We start from the raw sequence: 19,298 nt of genomic DNA on the forward strand, positions 1-19,298 counted from the left end.
TAACATAAGGACAAAGTCTAACTCACTTCTTTCATTCATATCAGTTAATGAAAAACAAGATGCTAGATAGATTCTGTGGAACTGATGGTATGTCACATACAAAGAATATTAGATGCCAGATGGTGCAGTTCTGTCTGGTTTTAAAAGTTGTTTTTTTTTTTAAAATAAAGTAAATACTTCTAGTATACTTCTAGTATTTACTTTGGTTAAGTGGTCATTTTTTTGCCAAAGTGAATTTTCTTGGTAACCTAATGTCTTCAGTAATGTTCTGGCTCTCAGATATTTCTAGATGCTTAAACTTGGGCAAGGTTGCCAACACTTTGGAGGACAAGGTTAGAATTAAATATTTTTCTTGAAGAAAGGGAGAAATGGTTAAACCTGTCATAATGCCAAAACACAGCCTTGTGTTACAGGTTTGGGGATTCTTTTTTCCTGCAATTTTTAACTTCTGTCATGCACCGGAGGCTTACCACAGATGTACTGGCAATGAATGATAGGCTATGCCAGTACGTTTTAGTGGTGCTGAGATTGTTTCAGATGCCTGTGTCCTGGTAACATGCCTAGGGCTAAACTGATCACAACATGTACTTTCTCCTGTGATAGACTGCCAGAGACTACTGAGATTTAAACACATTCCTCTGCTATGAAGAACATGGCTTGCTTCCAAGAATTGCTTGGCAATTTTATCGAGAAAATCTGTCGCTGGGGGTTTTAGAGCACAGCCGTGGCCCTCCATGGCCTCGGATCCTCCTTTGGCTGTCCTGGTGGTTTTCTGTGGTAGGGCTGTAACCTACTGCAGGATGCTAAAAAGTAGCACTGCTTAATTTCCAGGAGGAGGTATAGACACAAGGGGGATAGCCCAGAGGAAAGCCACAGAAACAATCGAACACTGAAAAGCATGACCTGATAAAGAAAGATTAAAATTGAAAGAAATTTGTGCATTTTATCTGTAAGGGAGGGACACCCAGGATGAGTCCTCTTAGCAACAAATTTGCACATTGGAGGAAGGTAAAAAACAGTAGGACATAAAGATGGGAAAAGTAATAAAACTTGGGAAACTTCCTTTCTGTTTGTTTGCTGTTTCTGTCTAACCTGTATTACACTTGCTGTGATTTGAGCTTAGTTACAGTAGTTAAAACTGTGGCGTTGTTTAATAGGCATGTTGCAGTTTCTCCGTTACCGGTGGTTTTAAAGAAAAGATTAAGCCGGGGAGATATTAGGTAGAGCTGATTCTATTGGGGGATCTTTCCCTCCTCTTTTCCATGATGCAACCTCCATCTGGTACAGTGACTTGGAAATAAGTCTTCTGTCTATATGGGAGACACTTCACAGTCTTGTCTGCTGTGTGTGAAAAAGACACGTATATCAACCTACACAAGAGCTGTCTTCTGAAGCTGCCTAAAGATTACTGGATTGGGATCTGCTGCTGAGGTGGAGAGAAAATTTTAAGACTGTTGTTGAAACTCAGCACTGTATATGGATTGTGGCAGCTGGATATAAAAGTGGTTTCTAATGTGGTGATACGGACTTTCTCTGCTAGAAACCTTAATATAAAAATCCGATTATTTCAATTTTGTTTTAAAGCTGAATTGCTGAATTTGATTTTCCTCAGCACCCCGAGTATCTTTTAATATCTTTTACAGACAGCAGGTGCCACAAAATAATGTTTCTTTCCTTTAAGCTGGGCAAGTATGTATAAATAATTGTATAAACGCATGCATAAATAACTGCATGGATTTATAAATAATAGTTACAGGTTTGTTTTAATTCTGATCTCTCTGTTTCTGGATGACCTTTTTAGAAGATATACGACCAAAGGACTTTCAGAATGGTCCTGCAGTTGTGTTAATAGGGAATACACTTCACTAAGCAATACAAACTGAAGAGTAAGAACCCAAATAATTTTTCTTCTACTTGGCTTATTTTTATATATTTGTAAGGATACAAAAGCATACAGTGTGTTGTCCTTTAACATTGTTAGGGGCTAATTCCAGTGAAATGTATCCTTCTCTTTTTTTAAACTCCCTATCAGTGCAGCTTTTGAAAAACGGAAAGCTTTTCTGTATTTTGTTTATACAGACACAGGATTCAAGTTTATCAGTTTCCTTCCCTTTATTTTAATTGAAAGTTCACAGCATTTGCCCCAGTTCCTTCCAAGAGTCTGGTACAAATCCTTCTGTGCGCCGAAGGAACGTCCAAAGTGCTGGAATCACGAACCTTTTAATCCTTTAAACAACAGAAAATTGTTTTGAATCTTGCTTCTGCTTCAGGAGGGCTGGAATTTCTGATACTGCAAAAGAAAATGCCCAAACTTGCCTGCAGACAGCTGATGCCTGAAGCATCGGCATAACCGTGTGCAGAATTGCCACTCGCAAGGAATGGATTGCCAAACTTGCATGTGTTTCTGAGCTGTTCCATGACTCTAATCAAAGAAAACCACAAGTATTGGCAAACTGCAGAAATCTCAAAAAATCTCAAACTCAAGAAGTTTTATTTTGGGCTAGTTCAGCCAATGGAACTGTATTTAATTAGATTTAAAAGTATAAGGTAAAATACCTTAGAAGACTGATTTGATAAAACAGATTGTCTGTCTGCAGTTCAGATGGGAGATAAAGGTCTTAAGAAATAAGCACAGGTTGTGTCTGTGTAGTATGAGGCTGTGTGGTTTGCTGCAGTGCTGACTTTTAGGGCTCTCGCTCCCAGAACAAAAAGGCTGTGGCTGTGAGATCTGTAGAGCTAAATTTGTGCAAGAACTATTTCTCATTTAACTCTGTGGCAGGAACTTTAATGCCAAATCAAGTCCAGTCTCTTAGTCATGCTTAACTTTATATAGGAACAGAGATGTGATATCATCTGTCCTTCCACAGCCAGTATAAACTCCGTATTGTTCTGGGTACCGTCCATTCTGTCCTGGCTCCTTTCACAGATGGGCAGTTGTATGTCTGTGCTTGGTCTGGATCAATCTTGTATTACTGGGTTATCTGATAGCTGGCAGACACTGAATTCATGTTCACAAATCCATGGCCTGGGTGTCTGTCTCATGCCCACTGTTTCATTGTGGTAGTCTGCATCAGATTTGGGGTTTTGGATATGTTTAAGTGCTTTGTGCCATGAAGTTCAGTCAATTTAAGTTGCTTTGTCACACAGAAAAGCTTTGGTACATGAATTCTACCTGTAGTATTCTCTTTATTGGCAGAAGAATGAATTCATGGTTACTGGAGTTTAGGAAAAGATGCATTTAATGTTAGCTTTATGTTCTTTCACTCTTTTGTGGCTGCCATACATAGATCAATAAGGCAATGAGATTAGCACTTCTTAAAAAAAAAAAAAAAAAAAAGAGAACTGAGAGAATCTTCCAGCGTATCGTGGTGGAAGAAATGCATCGTTACAATTCCACAGCACAGTGCTCACTCTTTCATTAGGCTTCCACTTTATGAGTATCTAAAGCTAGAGTTCTTCGTTTAGTGCTTGTTTTGGCTTGACTGAGTCTTAAGACTGCAGTCTTACATATGGTTCTAACAAAAGTAATCCTTGTCTCATAGCTGGATGTATAGGCTTAGGTCAATAGTTTAGTATGAATGTATACACTACCATAAATCTGGACAGTAAAAATACATGTATAGTGAAATTCTATGGTGGTTTTCATTGTAGGAATAAAACCTACAGTTTCCTTTCAGGATTTACAGTTCCTTGCTTGGTCTTGTTTGGACACTTTAAAAATGAATGATAGTTCATGGAAGATGATGTTTCTACTTCTAACTAGGCAGGAATTCAGATCTACTGTTTGGGGGGGGTGGAAATCAGTAAAAATCTGGAAAGCTGCAATCAAAACAGTAAAGTCAGAAGCAAATGGATTAAGGGCCTTTTGAGTTGTGTTGGCACTTTTTCCTTTTTGAGAAGGTTTTTAGACTAACAGCTTGAGCTACATAAACTTGAAATATTTCTCAAGTGTTTGTTTATGTGAATTGCTTTCTAATGAGGTCATAGCTGTTTTCCCGGACACAGTGGTATTTCCTCTTCTTACTCTTTTTTTTTTTTTTTTTTAATGCTGCTTTCTACATTATGCCTTGAAGACAGAACAGGAATAGAAAATCAAACATTGCTCAGGATACTTCCAAGTTTCAGCTCTAATGTTTTACAATCATATTAAATGACTCAAGGCTGGAGCTCAATATAAGCGTATGTGGCAAGAAATACTAGAGTCCCTGAAATGCTTTAGAGTTTTAAAGAAAACCCGTATCGTTGTCAAGAGTAACTCAGGTGAAAAGTTTTTAGCCCCCAAAAGCAAGAGGATTGGGGTGGGTGGAAAGGAATCTGCAAATCCTGAATTGTCACTTAAATATTTTTAATCTCCCATGTGAGATAGACCACTAACCAAAAAAGAAAAATCACCTGACCACAAAGTGGGCACAATTTTCAGCCCTGTGTGGCTAGGCATTACACATGTAAGTAAATAAATAGTCCTTTCCATGTATTCTCCAGAAGTCAGCAACATAGGCAATTGCCCTTTCTTTCCTTTGCTATGTTTAATTCAGATGTAATGAAATGTGTTGGTTTTGTCTACAGTTTTGTAATGTTTTTAATTTTTATTTTGTTGCTAAAATAAATACCTTCCTGTTTGCAGAACCTTTGGCTTTTGAGACTGCTAGATTTGTAGCTTCTGAAAAAATACATCTGTTTGCTAGAAACTGTTTTACTTCAGGTAGCTGTTTTCAGGTGTCTTGGGCTAGTGTCATAGAAGGCCAAAAGGTTTATTCTGAAGTGTGGAAGAGGGAGGAGGCTTAAGTCATTGAGTAATGTAATGATGAAACTGTGAAGTCATGATTTCCTAATGACTAATGTGGTGTATTATAGTTGAACATAAATTTGGAGTATTTCTTCTACGGTGTCTTGAGTCACAATGATTTGTCCCTGGGCTGTGGAGCTGCATAGTGTTGCGTGTGTGTCGGGCTGGTTGAACAGAATATGCTCTGCTGGCAATAGGTGGTGGAGGCGGAGGAGAGTTTGTATGTGTGGGGTAACTGCAAGGTCAAAAGCCCTAAGGAGACCTTACGATGTATTTGTGATGTGTGGATCTGCTTCATAATCTGGAACCAAATCTCTTCAGTATAAAAAAAAATAATAATAATTTTTAAAAGGTGGTTAAATCTGCTAACTGTTTCATTGGTTTAGTTAGCATCTTTTTTTTTAAATGCTAACGAAGCAAGTAGGGAATGTCCTTCCCAAAATACTTAGGAATTTTCAGAGGCTTTTAGTTTCCCACGAAGTTTGGATTTAATTATATGTTGGGGCTCTGCTGTAGATGGAGGCATACAAGAAATAGTCTTGTTGTGTTTTTGAAACACTAAAGTGATCACATCAATATTTATTACAATTGAGGTTATTTTCTGTGGGGAGTATGGATGTGAGCTGACTAGTACAGGTCCAGGTTGCTTTAACTGAGAATTATTCAGTTCTGCACAACAGATTATGCAGTCACAAAATACGTGTGTTGGGTTTTTTTTAAACATATTTTTCTGGATGGGACAGCTTTAGTGCAATTTATCCACCTGTGGACCGAGTCCTGCAGAAAGGAAGATTACATTTAAGAAACATCAGAAACTCTCTTAAAACAGAAAAATCTATTGGTTCATGTGCTGAAATTTGAAGTAGCTTCTGGCTCATCCAGAATGAGAAATATTTAGCACCTGCGAAGAAATACCAGTGCCTTAACCTTCCTTCAGTATTTTAATTTTTAACATGGAGACTTTTAATTGTAAATAATTGCTTTGAAAGTAATTTTGAATAGCATTTTATTTTCTTCCATTGTTGAAACAGACAAGAAAATATACCATATTCTTAAAAAAAATTGTATTTGAATGTAAAAAATGAAAGAAAAATCAGCTGTCTTTTTATATCTGTTTTTGTCAGTAGCAACATGAGTTTAACTAATTCCCATTTATAAATATCTGTAAAATACATTATTCTTTTTTTTTTTCCTTCTTCTTTCAGAAGTGAAGCCAACTTGCATATTTAACAGCATGGAATATTATGATGGAGACATGTTTCGAATGGATGCTTGTCGTTTCTGTCGATGCCAAGGTGGAGTGTCTATTTGTTTCTCTGCCCAGTGTGGTGAGCTACACTGTGACAGGTACTATGTGCCAGAAGGAGAGTGCTGCCCAGTGTGTGAAGGTACAATATTTTTTAATCCTGTTTGCTTATTAATTCCGCTGTTCTTTTTTTTTAATTTGCTTTTTCAATGCAAATGAGCAAACAAGTGCTTTATTTTGTTCTTCTAAAGTTTGCAGATTCCTCAGTTCAGTTTATTTCTACATTTTTGCTGTGTCTGAGTGTGCTGTCTTGTTTTTTGCAGTGCTTCTCTGATGTTGACACTCTGCCCTTTTTATATAGAGCTGTTTGGGTTTCCTTTCCCTTCTGCAGCAGAACTTCCTCAGACATGGTCAAATGTGCAGTACTTTTTGGGGGGCCTTCTTCCCAAAAGATATAAGAAACTGTTCCTAATCTCTGCATCAGGTATTTAGACAGGCTTCTTCAAGCAGTGGTGGCCCTAAGACACATTTCCATTGCTTTGTAGCCTGCTTTTTACAGTCTTGTTCTGTTCAGCTAGAGCAATGCATATATCTTCTCTTCTCTACAATTATGGCAAAGAAATGGGGTAGTAATCTGTCTGCAATGTTTTTCTCTTCCTCCTTTGCCCTGTTTAACAGCCTTCTCCTCTGGTTGCTGGGCCTGTAGTCCTCCTAAAAAAGATTCTGTGGGAAATTTCATCTTGATCCTCTTGCTTACACTAGAAAATATTTAACACATCTTCTGCCAGAATACAACCAGGATTCCAGCAGAGGGAGATGGGGCTGGCACTCTGCGCTTGGGTCTTGCCCTAGTGGGGGTCAGGTTATGGCCACGACATAGACAAAGGCCTGTGAAGCGTTCCTGGTCTCTGTGTTTAAATGTGAATTTAAGAATGACTTCCCAATAAGCAAAATAAGCTGGAAGTCCCAAATCTCGTCCTAAGAGGAGAGGAATCTAATTATTAATGTCACTTTCAGACACTTTGTAGTGTACTTAATTTCAGTATTCCTGTAGTTCCTTGCAGGAGCAAATAAGCCAAATGGTCCATTATAGTTGTGCTTCATTCCAAACAGGGAATTATGAAAGTGAAGAACCTTGTAAAAATGAGTCTAAAAGAGGCAGCTATAAGAGTTGGACCTTCTCAATCAGCACAGGATCTAGCAAAGGATACTGTTTTGGCAACTTGTTTTGTTACAAACTATTGAAAACTTCCTCAGAGATTTAAAAAACCCAAAATCTGGATAATTAAATATCAGGGTGGGTAAGGTAGGAAATAGGAAGTAATTCTTTAAAGAGTATTTGTATTTTTAGTTATTTTAGTGTATCAATTCCTATCAGATAGGTTGATACATGGTGTTCACATGTAGAGAAGTTAAAATACAAATGCTGTAGGTTTAAGTTTTCTAAAGAGATACCAGTCCATGTTTGCCCTGTGTTTAAGATCTGGTCTAGACATTCATTATTGACTATAATTGGAGACAGGATGCTAGACTTCTTGGTCTTTCCTGGTACAGTTGTGCCTATGCTTTTAAGAGCCTTCAAGCTATGGGGGAAAAAAAATATTCAGTGCTATACCATCATCTAATGACAGATCAAAAAAGTTTAGAGAAGGCATGTCTGATGTGGTGAAACCCTTCCTGAGGAAGTGCAGATCCGTTCCTGAAGACATTGCTGTATGAGCTGCTGACTTTATAGAATATGTGAAATCTGTTGTTTTTTCCTATAATTACTATTTTTTTACATATATGAATATTCTGAGATTTGGCATTATGAAATCATTATGACAATGTATATAGATACATAAACACTATATCTATATATCTTCTATATCTGGGCTCTCTCTATTAGCTCTGTCATACTCAGATGTGGATGCTGATTTTCCACATTGGACTTAAAAGTTCTACATATGTCCTTCAACCTCTTTAGTGATTTAAATACTGACTATCTTGTGATTTATCAATAAATTGTTCTCCCGTTTCATCATACAGTGTTAAAAGTTGATTTTTTCCATTTTTGCAACCTTTGAATCAGACTATCAAGAAAACCTGTTAACGTTTCATTTGGGGTTTGAGTTGGTGTGTATTAGGCCTGCAGTGGAAATTCCTTCTTAAGACAGGTCCTTAGTAGATAGAATAAAATGGATAATGACTTATAATTATTGAGTACAATCTTCTTTTTCAAGTAATGGCTGTGATTTAATTTCTGCTCACCTGACAGATGCCAAGTTACAGGGTCTTTTATCAAATCATCCAGCGCTGTTTGACTTGCTTGTTTCTGTTGCGTGCTTTTCTGATAGGGCTTGTAGCACTAAATCAAGCCAGCAGGTTGAGGGAGATGATTCTGCCCCTCTACTCTGCTCTGGTGAGACCCCACCTGGAGTACTATGTCCAGCTCTAGAGTCCTCAGTACAGGAAGGACATGGACCTGTTGGAGCAGGTCCGGAGGAGGACCACAAAAATGATCAGAGAGCTGGAACTCCTCTCCTGTGAAGACAGGCTGAGAGAGTTGGGGTTGTTCAGCCTGGAGAAGAGAAGGCTCCAGGGAGACCTTACCTGCAGCTTTTCAGTACTTAAAAGGGGCTTGCAAGAAAGATGGGGACAAACTTTTTAGCAGGGCCTGTTACGATAGGAAAAGGGGTAATGGTTTTAAACTAAAAGAGGGTAGATTTAGACTAGATATAAGGAAGACTTTTTTTACAATGAGGGTGGTGAAACACTGGAACAGGTTGCCCAGAGAGGTGGTAGATGCCCCATCCCTGGAAACATTCAAGGTCAGGTTGGACAGGGCTCTGAGCAACCTGATCTAGTTGAAGATGCCCTGCTTATTGCAGGGGGGGTTGGACTCAATGACCTTTAAAGGTCCCCTCCAACCCAAACTATTCTATGATCAAGGAAGTCTGATTTCTCACTTCTGAATTATTGGATAGTAAAATATACTTTGTTTATTTTCCTAGTTCCTTTAAACATTTAAAAAGAAAGCTCTGATACCTTTCTTAATAACTCAGGTTATGTTAAGTGACACCTAAATTGACAAGGTAAGTCTTTTAAATGGGCAAAATGTATATGTAACAGCCCGCCCATTCATGCTTTTCTAGTTGGTGAAGAGGTGGTATTTTTTTCTACCTGTTCTCTTTCTATTTGATTATTTTATGACTGATTTTCAAGGTGATTAATTTTTTCCTACTAATGTTTTCTTGATGATAGAAATATAAAGAAATATAATGCTTTCTTCTTTTCTGCAATAATTTTAAAATGGCAAATGGTAAATTTCCTGTGCATTGTGTAGTACAGGCACAAGCCCTTCTTGCCTTAGCTCCAGGAATAATTCTTTCTCAAAGTCCTGTAGGATTCTTCAGCATCAGAAAATGTAATTTGCTGGGCTCAATTTATAGCTTTAAATACTACTGACCTTTTAAGAGTACCGGGAACTTTGTGCTTTGACTCACATAAAAGACTACTGCAAATAACACGAGTCTTATTTGGCTTTTCTGTGCTTTCTCTGTATTCCTGTGTCAATCAGAATCCCATACATGAGTTGAATGATAACATTCACTTAATTTGTTTGTGTATGATTTGATTTTGGGCTAGGTCAAAACAGTTAATTACAGATGCAAGGTAATCCTAAAACAAAAAAAGGTGCTAAATTAAGAGATTAGGAAACATCTTAATTTTTAAATGTCTTATTTTCCCAAACACCTGTTTTTTATGTTGGCTTAACCCATTTTGCTAAAATTGGGGCTATCACTAAAATTCAGGGTGGGAGTGAACGCCAGGTAGAGGTAGAAGTTTCACTCTGAATGTTCAGAGTTTGATAGTATCATAAACTTGATACAATAGCTTGTAATAAGACAACAGCTATTAGCACTGCTACTGGTTTTTTCTACACTTAACATGGATTGCCTTCCTTCCAGAGGAGACTGATGAAACTTCAGAGTCTCCCCCTCCCCCTTTAGATGGGACTTATCTTCTCTCCCAAATCCTTCAAACCTAACACTCTCTGAAAATTTACTTGTGGGTAAATGACTTGTGCTTATTTGATGTCTGCTAAAGACAATGGTTTTAGTTGTATTTATTGTTTTTATGTACTGAATTTGCTTTAATATGTAACTTGTATTATTGCTTGTTTTGAAAACTTTACGTGATTACTGTACATTCTCAGATATTTAGTTTTTGAGTCTAACAGTTGTCTTTTTATTAGCCACCATGATAAGTTGCATACATTCACATAATGCATATATTTTTACCATTAATATCAGTGTCGCTTATCACATTTCTGAAGAATAAAACATGTTCTTTCTGAAGGGTAAAAGCTGCTTTCGTTTCAAGTCATGAATTAGCATATACAGAGTCGCATGATTTATTTGCATGAAACCTGAGGAGAAATCTTACGTAAAGTATATCCCCCGAAATTCTGTTAGTAAATACCTGAGTCTTAATTTGACTGCTAGCAGGTAAATTGGCCTTGTAGCTTTTAAGGGTAAAAAGATCCAACTGAAATGAAATTGGAAACTGAGCCAGATAATCTGTCCAGGAAAACTAGTATCTCTCCAAAACTGTGATGAGATGTAGCTTAAGGCAGACTCCTTGTTCCAGCAAGAAATGTGCCAGAGGTCTCGTCTATAAAATAGTGGTGCGATGCTGACAGGAGTCATTCTAGTGGTTCACGGAGGTGTTTTTAGTTCCCTCAGAATTTAAGTTGGTACAAAAAATGGATCAATAGATCTAAGATCCATTTTGTTTTGAAGAACAAAATCAGAAAATCCAAAAATTAAGCCTCTTAAGAAACATAACCCAGGCATTTGTAGATATATTTTCCTTTGTAGATCTGCTTGTTGCATACAAAATCTGAGTTGAAATAGTTAAAAATACCTGAATTTGTGAATGTTCAGTATAAGTTGACTTAACTTTTTCAACAGTAAATTTCAGTATTGAAATACGTAAGTTGTTACCTCTCTTATTTTACCACTGTATACCACAGTGTGGTGGTTCTAAGGTTTGATAGGGGCTGCACTTAACCGTTTTGAGGTAATGTAAAATCACGGTATTGCAGTTATGCATATATGAAGTTTAGTCATAAAAGGGAAGATGAAACTACTTGTTCTCATGCAATTCCTCCCCTTTCAGACCCAGTTTATCCAGTAAATAACCCTGCTGGCTGCTATGCCAATGGTCAGATCCAAGCTCATGGAGACCGCTGGCGAGAGGACGACTGTACTTTCTGCCAGTGCATCAATGGAGATTCACACTGTGTTGCAACAGCCTGCGGGCAGAGCTGTCTAAATCCTGTTAAAGTCCCTGGGGAGTGCTGCCCCGTTTGTGAAGGTAAGATTGGTATTTCCTCTGTTATACTTCAGTATGTCATGGCTGCTGCTTACCTGGTAATTCCTGGTTTATTTTACAATTTTGGAGCATTGAAGTAGATGGTACAGCATTGCCTGTGACTGACTAAACTACTGAGGGTGGAAGAAATAAGCATGGTTTAACTACACCTGTATGTGGCAATTCCTGATACTCTTTTGGCCCAAAAGAGTGTAGTAAGAGATCATTTAAGATCAGCATTGTTACTAATTTTACTCTTAGTTTTGCTTAAAGCTTATTAATAAATATAGGAGAAGCTAGAAGATCAAAATGTTCATTGGCAGGTATTACTGATCGTTGGATTATTCCTGGTTTCTTATTCATCAGTGCCATTTAGTTACAACTAAAAATCTCTTTGCACAATATAGTTTGATATTGGACATAATTATTGTATGAATAAAACATCATTATTTCAGTGAAACTTACAAAGGATGATGTTATCTGGGAGACAGATTAATTTTTAGAGTTTAAAATGCAGTTTTCATTACCTTGTGGAAATACATATATCTGGTATAACTGACTTTTTCACTTAAGTATATGGTAAATGCTTGCCTAGTCTGGCAATGGAAATGTGAAGATTTGCAAACTGAGACATTAAAAAAAAATATTTTTTTTAATTGTATATATGTATGTACGTTCAGAGTTGCTTTTTATGGAGTAGTTATTCATCATGAAAGCACCAGGTTGCTAAATTTAGAAATGGTTAATCTAGACCTGTCTTCAGAGCCATCTTCACAGTATACAAACGCTTGCGGGTGCTCAGTGAGCTACCACTTATGTGTTTCCTCTTCCATCTCTGATAGAACGAAATGAATTTTGTGTAACTGCATGTGTCTCGGGGCCCTTCTTGGGTTGCAGTATCCATCCAGGTTCACTGGGATACTTACTTTTTAGGATAAATCTGAGGAGCATAAAGATTTCTTACAGGTGCTCTTTCATTCCAAAATTCACATCACAGGATCTGAAGGTGTCTGATAATGTATAAAAGCTGCTGGTGAATTGTAGACAGTTGCTACTTGCACTGAATTAATTTTATGATGAGGAAGCAGGTTAACTGCTTTTAAACCCTAGTGATCCCCTCATGAAGGATATCGCAAAGTATGTACTGTCACCCCTCATTATTTAGCATGTATGTGAGCAAGCTTGGGAAGATAGTACAGAGAGAGACAGATTGATGGAAGTATTTTCAATATGTTGAGGGGTTTTTTCCTCCAATGAGAGAAAGACAGACAAATGCTTTTGTTTTCCTGTTCCAGATTGGAGAAAATGGATGAGATATAATTGGATTAAATGCTTATCTATATCAGAGTGAGGTAATTATGATGAACTGTGGGAAGCAAACACAAGGTAGAGCGTAGGCTTCCATCGTTCATTACTGAAGGTTGCAACACAGCCAAGCCGGTATTAACATACCACGCTAATGCCTCTACAGTGCTTTCAGGACACAAGTTAGCTCATCTGGATTAGGTTAGGTAATTCTGTGCTATAACATGTTTTTACTCTTAGAAGCAGAAGTGGCTAGCAACTGCTTAAGTTCATAAAAGTTGTTTTGTTGTTGGAGGGGGTGTGTGTTAAATTATAGTTATGATTCAAATTGTCAAACAGATCAAGACTGACACAATAGCACCATGGAATCAATATTTAAATGAGATTCTTGTGTCATCTTAATTATATTTTCTCAGAAATTAATCTGACTTGTTATTTTGTTTGTCATGTTAGCTGTTGTATGATGTACACTTAATTGTAGTCGTCTGGTTTTGTGTGTCATCTGGAGGAGAGGAATACTGCATGGTCTTTTGACCGACTTCCTAAATTTTAAGTTTGAAAGCATCACATTTAACTTGGTGTTTCTTTGATAGCACGCACTTCCAAGTAAACAATCAAGGGGTAATGAAATTACATGAATGATGGAACCAACAATTAGTGGAAGTAGTTTTAGTTCATGCTAGGAGGGGATTTGAGCATACTCAGGTACCAGTGGTGAGAGGATACCTGAAAACACACTTGAATCTTCTCTTCTTTCTTCCCGTCCCTCCCCCACAGCAAACAAAACCAAACAAAACAGATGATTATGCTCCATAATGCCACATTATTTAATTTCAGGAATTTAGATTTGGGAATATTTCAAGGATCAAAAATCTGAACTGTTAAAACTCAGCAGTGAGTTCAGGTGCTAGAACCCAAGATATAAAAAATACAGTTTGCAAGAAGCAGCTTCAAATGACTTTATGAGAAATTACTTCAGCATCTGAGACTTAGCAATTTATCTTGCAATAATAATAAATAAAAAAAATCCTTGAGAAATGAACCAGTCAAGGGTACCGGTAAACTTATTGAAGTTATGTTTTAGGGTTTCAAACAAGCTCAAGGCTGCTTAGCCTTGTGATTAGCAGCCTGAATAAAAATATGTACATATATTAGAGATCAAGGTATAACCAGATTGGAAGTTTGTTAATTAAGGAGACTTGTGTGTCTTGCTGAATCTGTTAACATTTTTCCTTGAAAGCTTGCATTAAGAAAATCCAAGAACATTAGGACACAATAATAATCTGTTAGATGTTGGCTGTCTGCATACTGTGTATTTTTAAATGGTTTTTGAAAAAAGTAAATGTTTGAGCTGATGGCAGCAGGGACTTGTGCATTAACTATAGACTTATGGCCCACCTCCAAGGTCAGATAGCATCGTGTGTCTTAAGATCTAAATCTGAGATTAATAATTTTTTCTACTTGGAGTTTGATGCATGGGTAGAAAAAAGTACTGTCTTCTTTCTTTGCAATGCAGCTATTGCTTGCTAACCTACTAGGCAAGGGGCTACTTAGAATCATAGAATCGTTTAGGTTGAAAAGACCCTTAAGATCATCAAGTCCAGCTGTTAACCTAACACTGCCAACTCCACCACTAAACCATGTCCCTAAGCACCACATCTACACATCTTTTAAATACCTCCAGGGATGGTGACTCAACCACTTCCCTGGGCAGCCTGTTCCAACGCTTGACAACCCTTTTGGTGAAGAAATTTTTCCTAAAATCCAGTCTAAACCTCTCCTGACGCAACTTGAGGACATTTCCTCTTGTCCTATCACTTGTTACTTGGGAGAAGAGACCGACACCCACCTCACTACAACCTCGTTTCAGGCAGCTGTAGAGAGCGATAAGGTCTCCCCTCAGCCTCCTTTTCTCCAGGCTAAACAACTCCTGTTCCCTCAGCCCCTCCTCATTAGACTTGTGCTCTAGATCCTTCACCAGCTTCGTTGCCCTTCTCTGGACACGCTCCAGTCCCTCAATGTCTCTCTTGTAGTGAGGGGCCCAAAACTGAAACACAGTATTCGAGGTGTGGCCTCACCAGTGCCAAGTACAGGGGCACGATCACTTCCCTAGTCCTGCTGGCCACGCTGTTTCTGATACAAGCCAGGATGCCTTTGGATTTCTTGGCCACCTGGGCACACTGCCGGCTCATATTCAGCCGGCTCATATTCAGCTGGCTCTAGACCAGCACCCCCAGGTCCTCTTCTGCTGGACAGCTTGCCAGCCACCCTTCCCCAAGCCTGTAGCGTTGCATGGGCTTGTTGTGACCCAAGTGCAGGACCTTGCACTTAGCCTTGTTGAACCTCATACAATTGGCCTTGGCCCATCGATCCAGCCTGTCCAGGTCCCTCTGTAGAGCCTTCCTACCTTCCGTCCCCCACAGCAAACAAAACAGATGATTATGCTCCATAGTGCCACATTATTTAATTTCAGGAATCAATCAGATTCCTGAAGCAGATCGAGCAGATCAACACTCCGTCCCAACATGATGTCATCTGCAAACTTACTGAGGGTGCACTCGATCCCCTCATCCAGATCATTGATAAAGATATTAAACAAAACTGGCCCCATACTGAGCCCTTGGGAACACCGCTTGTGACCGGCCACCAACTGGATTTAACTCCATTCACCACCACTCTTTGGGCCTGGCCATCCAGCCAGTTTTTTACCCAGCGAAGCGTACGCCTGTCCAAGCCATGAGCATTAGATCTCTGTTCTCTAGTTTTCTCGTTGTAGTAGGACTGAACTGGGGAAGTATGTATGCCATGGGAAGACAGGCCTTCCTTTGAACATCTTACTGTCCTGAAGTTTGGTTGTATAGTTTTAATGACAACATGGTCCTATCTGAAATGCTGTTTTGTTTATGTCATCCAGCCAGCTGACGTCTCTGTTCTCTTAACCAGGTAGGCTGCATGGGTTGGTGCTCCTTCCCGTTTCTAATCAGCATCTCGCTCATTTTCCTGAGGGTCATTCTGCTTCCGATACTTACTGCATCGTCAGTGACCTGCAGGGGTGGTGGGATCAGGGGAGAAGAAAATCCTGGCTGGAAAGCTGGCTGGCAAATCAATCCTTTGATTTTAATGTTACTAATGAGAAAGATGTGCAACACATTTAGGGGAGATCTGCAAGCAATAAAATACATTCCAGGCACAGTTTTTCTTAAGAGAAATTAAAAACCTCCAGTGTCAGCCATATGACGCTTTTCTGTATGCTACCCCATTAAATCTGCCTATCTGTAACTTAACCTTAATTTTGCAATGTAGTGTATGAGCAGAAGTATCGACTGAATGGAAGATCAAACATTACTAATGTTGCACTAATAGCTTAAACCTACTGTCCTGTGCGCTCCAGTCTGTTCTCCTTTTTTCCCATCCTTCTGCATCTCTTATCTCCTACTGTTCAGCATAGAAGACCAAAATCCATATCTAGTGTGGGCTAAGTTCTGGGATCACTGACATTATATAGTATCATATTTTCAACTGCTCAAGTTATTTGAGAAAGAGATCAAGGGCGAAAGCAGTGTAACTTAGTGATATGTTCAATAAATGGGCAAAATTAATGGTAAACCCAGCAGGTGATTTTGAGATAGTAGTTTACTAGTGATTGTAAGCATAAACATACCTCATTTTACACTTTTCTTGTGAATGGCTTCCAGTTCTCACTCACATCTCAACTCACGCTGTAAAATGTTCAATCCATAGAGAATGTACCATAGTGAAATAATGTTTGTAGATCAGTTTAAAATTACAGTGTATAGTAATTCCAAAGTCGTACTATACAATTTCACTATGAATATACTTTACTTTTCTGCTCTTTCATGTATTGTATGTTAAATTTCTTAAGCTATAGCTCTTACTTTTTGCATGAACAACTTCACTTTTTTGGAACTAGTGCAGAATGTAGGAAACAATTTTTTCTGCTAGAATCCTGATTATGCTTCAGCTCTAAAGCAGGAAGAAGACTGATTCCTGTTGAAAACTACTATTTTTGTCAATTTAGTTGCTGATGGACCAATTCAAGGCCGTATTTCCATTTAAGAATAATAAAGCAGAGACCTTATATGCTTATCACTATTTTTAAGTATGTATTTATTTCACATCAGACTTCTGTTTACATTTTAAAAAGATCCAGCTTGCCAGCGGCCAGCTTCAATTGTGTGAACGCACTTTAAACATGTCAGATATTAGCTCTTTAGTATGTGAAACAAAATATTTAGTCAGAGATGTTTCTATCATTTATTTTGGTTTGAGTGTTGAAGAATAGAGTGGTTTGTGGGACATGAAACTGATGGACAAATTCTAATCAAATCTGCCTGTGGATCTGGCCTGGCTGCAGCTCATCCAGAGTAAATGGTTATTAGTGTCAGTCACTGCTGACTTTCCCTGCTCTGTCTTCCATCTAAATGCTGCTGCACCTACAATTCTGCCAATTCAGTTGTTTCCTGGCAGGTTTATAATCAGTTTCAATGAAAGGAAATATCTGTTCCTGTAGATAAGTTTACATTCCTGCAGCTACATAAGGATAAAATTATTCTTGGATTACATTTTCAAAAAATTTTGCAGTCAGAGAATCAAATATAATATAGTAGAAATTCTGTGAACACAGGTTCTTGAAATATCAGCACAGTGTGTCAGTGCACAAATGTATTCAGCCTATAAACACAGTAAATACAGACTGAAGTAGAACATTCCCACTCCCCCATGAAGAAAATCCTGGTGTTCTTACTATGGCAGTGAGAAAAACAGACTGCAAGGATTGTAGAGACTGAAGTTATACAGAAATAGCTGTGCACAGCTTTCTAAATTAGAGATCAAGGAATAGTAATTGTGATATGTAATATTACCATACAGAATTGATTTGTATCAGTTTTCCACAGTAAACCCTTTTTAATGCTTATTCACACGCTGCTGTATACATATCCGTAGCGTATATCCTATATGTGTGTGTGTAGCCCACAGGATACACATTCCAGTGTTGATTGGATAGCCAAATTGGTTTGAAATGTATAATTTTCTGAATGCTTGTCTGGGATTTGCTGGACTTGGAGAAGAGGGTAACTATTCAGCTCCCCTCACCCCTTCTGTACTTGAATCTTGTCTACCAATGCTGCTGGTGGAACGGGGAGGGTGAGTGAGGTGCTCAAGATGCTTTACATGAGCTCCCAGGGGAGATTGGCGGGGAGGAAGAGACAGGAACGTGGGGTAGGTGTATAGAGGACAGGGCTATGTATGAGTGTAGCGCTCCAAAACGATGGGTTTGTATATAGATTTAGTCTTCAAATCTGTGGGCAATCTTGAGTTGCGTTGTAGTTGGTATCCACTAGTATCTGTGCTGGGTCCAGCTCTGTTTGATGTTTTCACTAGCTCAGATCGAAGCTAAATTTACTTTATCTACAGACAACAAACCTAAAAAGGGCAGGCAGCGTCTTGGAGAGCAGAGTATGAATTTATATGCTGGTTTTAAAGCAGAGAGTTGGCAGAAGAATGTTGACCAAATTCAACAAGGGAAAATACAATGCACTACACTTGAAGGAGATTCTTCATGAATCCTGAACCACAGTAATTGTTAAATAGCAGTTCTCTGGGAGAAGTCTGGTGATTAAAGGGAAAGAAAAAGTTGAACATGGATTAACAGAGTCTTGAGAAGGCAAACACCATGCTGAAATTTCGATAGAGAGTACAGTTTGCAACACCTGAAGTAATCCTTTTTGCTCTCTTTCTTATGGGTGGGTATGTCCCTAGCTGACATAGTAGGCCCTTGGTCCTTTTCTGGACATTGTTCCTCTAAAAGAGATGCAGGCAGGCTGGAAAGAGTCAGAAGGAGAGCAATGAGCACAGTCCAAGCTTTGCAAAACATGTCTTAGGAAGACAGACTGAATAAATTGGGTTGGTTTCAGTTAAAGAGAAAATGATGAGGTTGGAATGAGAAGTTATCAGTCTTCAAGTGCCTAAAAGGTTGTTGCAAAGAAAAAGATAGGACAAGAAAGAATGGAATTGAATTGCAAGAAGGAAGATGTGTTTTACAGGAAAGCAGAAAGTTGTTGAGGAAAACAGAACTCCTCCTGTGGCATGTCATGACTAAGCTTGTCTTTTTGATGCATTCGGGGCATCACAGTTTGTATTTTCAGCCTCAGTGAAAGGAGATTCGCTCAGGAAATTGCATACATCATAACTGAATAATAATAGTAATAGTAATTCATGTGTAGTTTTCAGTGTTTATGCAAGTGATGGCTGTGGCTCACCAATATATAGCTGCTGGGGTTTTTTAAGTAAACATCGAAGTGATCAAAGCCCTTTTGGCAAGACCTCTCGTTACACTATGTCCACCCCTGTCACTTCTTGCCAGTCTTCTGACACAGCAGTGCCTGTGGGTTGTGCTGGGGCAAGGGGTGTACACATAAAAGCCCAAGGTGTGAGCAGGGAGCTGGGTAATTCGAGGCGAGCGTGTCGGGGCGGGGGAGACAAAAAGCAAGGGTTACCAATAAGGCACAAGGCTAGAGACAGGCATGTTGAGACAATGTAGTGTGGAGGGGAAGACCTTCCTTCATCAACCTGTCCCCAAAC

The 19,298-nt window shown here is 38.6% G+C and overlaps 1 protein-coding gene across 2 annotated transcripts in view; it reads left to right on the forward strand.

Annotated features, from left to right (window-relative positions):
* Positions 1-19,298, forward strand: part of CRIM1 (cysteine rich transmembrane BMP regulator 1) — a 202,886-nt gene that overhangs the window by 126,126 nt on the left and 57,462 nt on the right. For both annotated transcript variants that reach the window (XM_072856562.1, XM_072856563.1), the window contains 2 exons: positions 5,992-6,174; positions 11,196-11,393. In XM_072856562.1, coding sequence (XP_072712663.1) covers positions 5,992-6,174; positions 11,196-11,393 — 381 coding nt within the window. The remainder of the gene's footprint in view (positions 1-5,991; positions 6,175-11,195; positions 11,394-19,298) is intronic.

This window comes from Ciconia boyciana, chromosome 3 (assembly GCF_034638445.1).
Source record: "Ciconia boyciana chromosome 3, ASM3463844v1, whole genome shotgun sequence".
In the NCBI taxonomy this organism is placed as follows: domain Eukaryota; kingdom Metazoa; phylum Chordata; class Aves; order Ciconiiformes; family Ciconiidae; genus Ciconia; species Ciconia boyciana.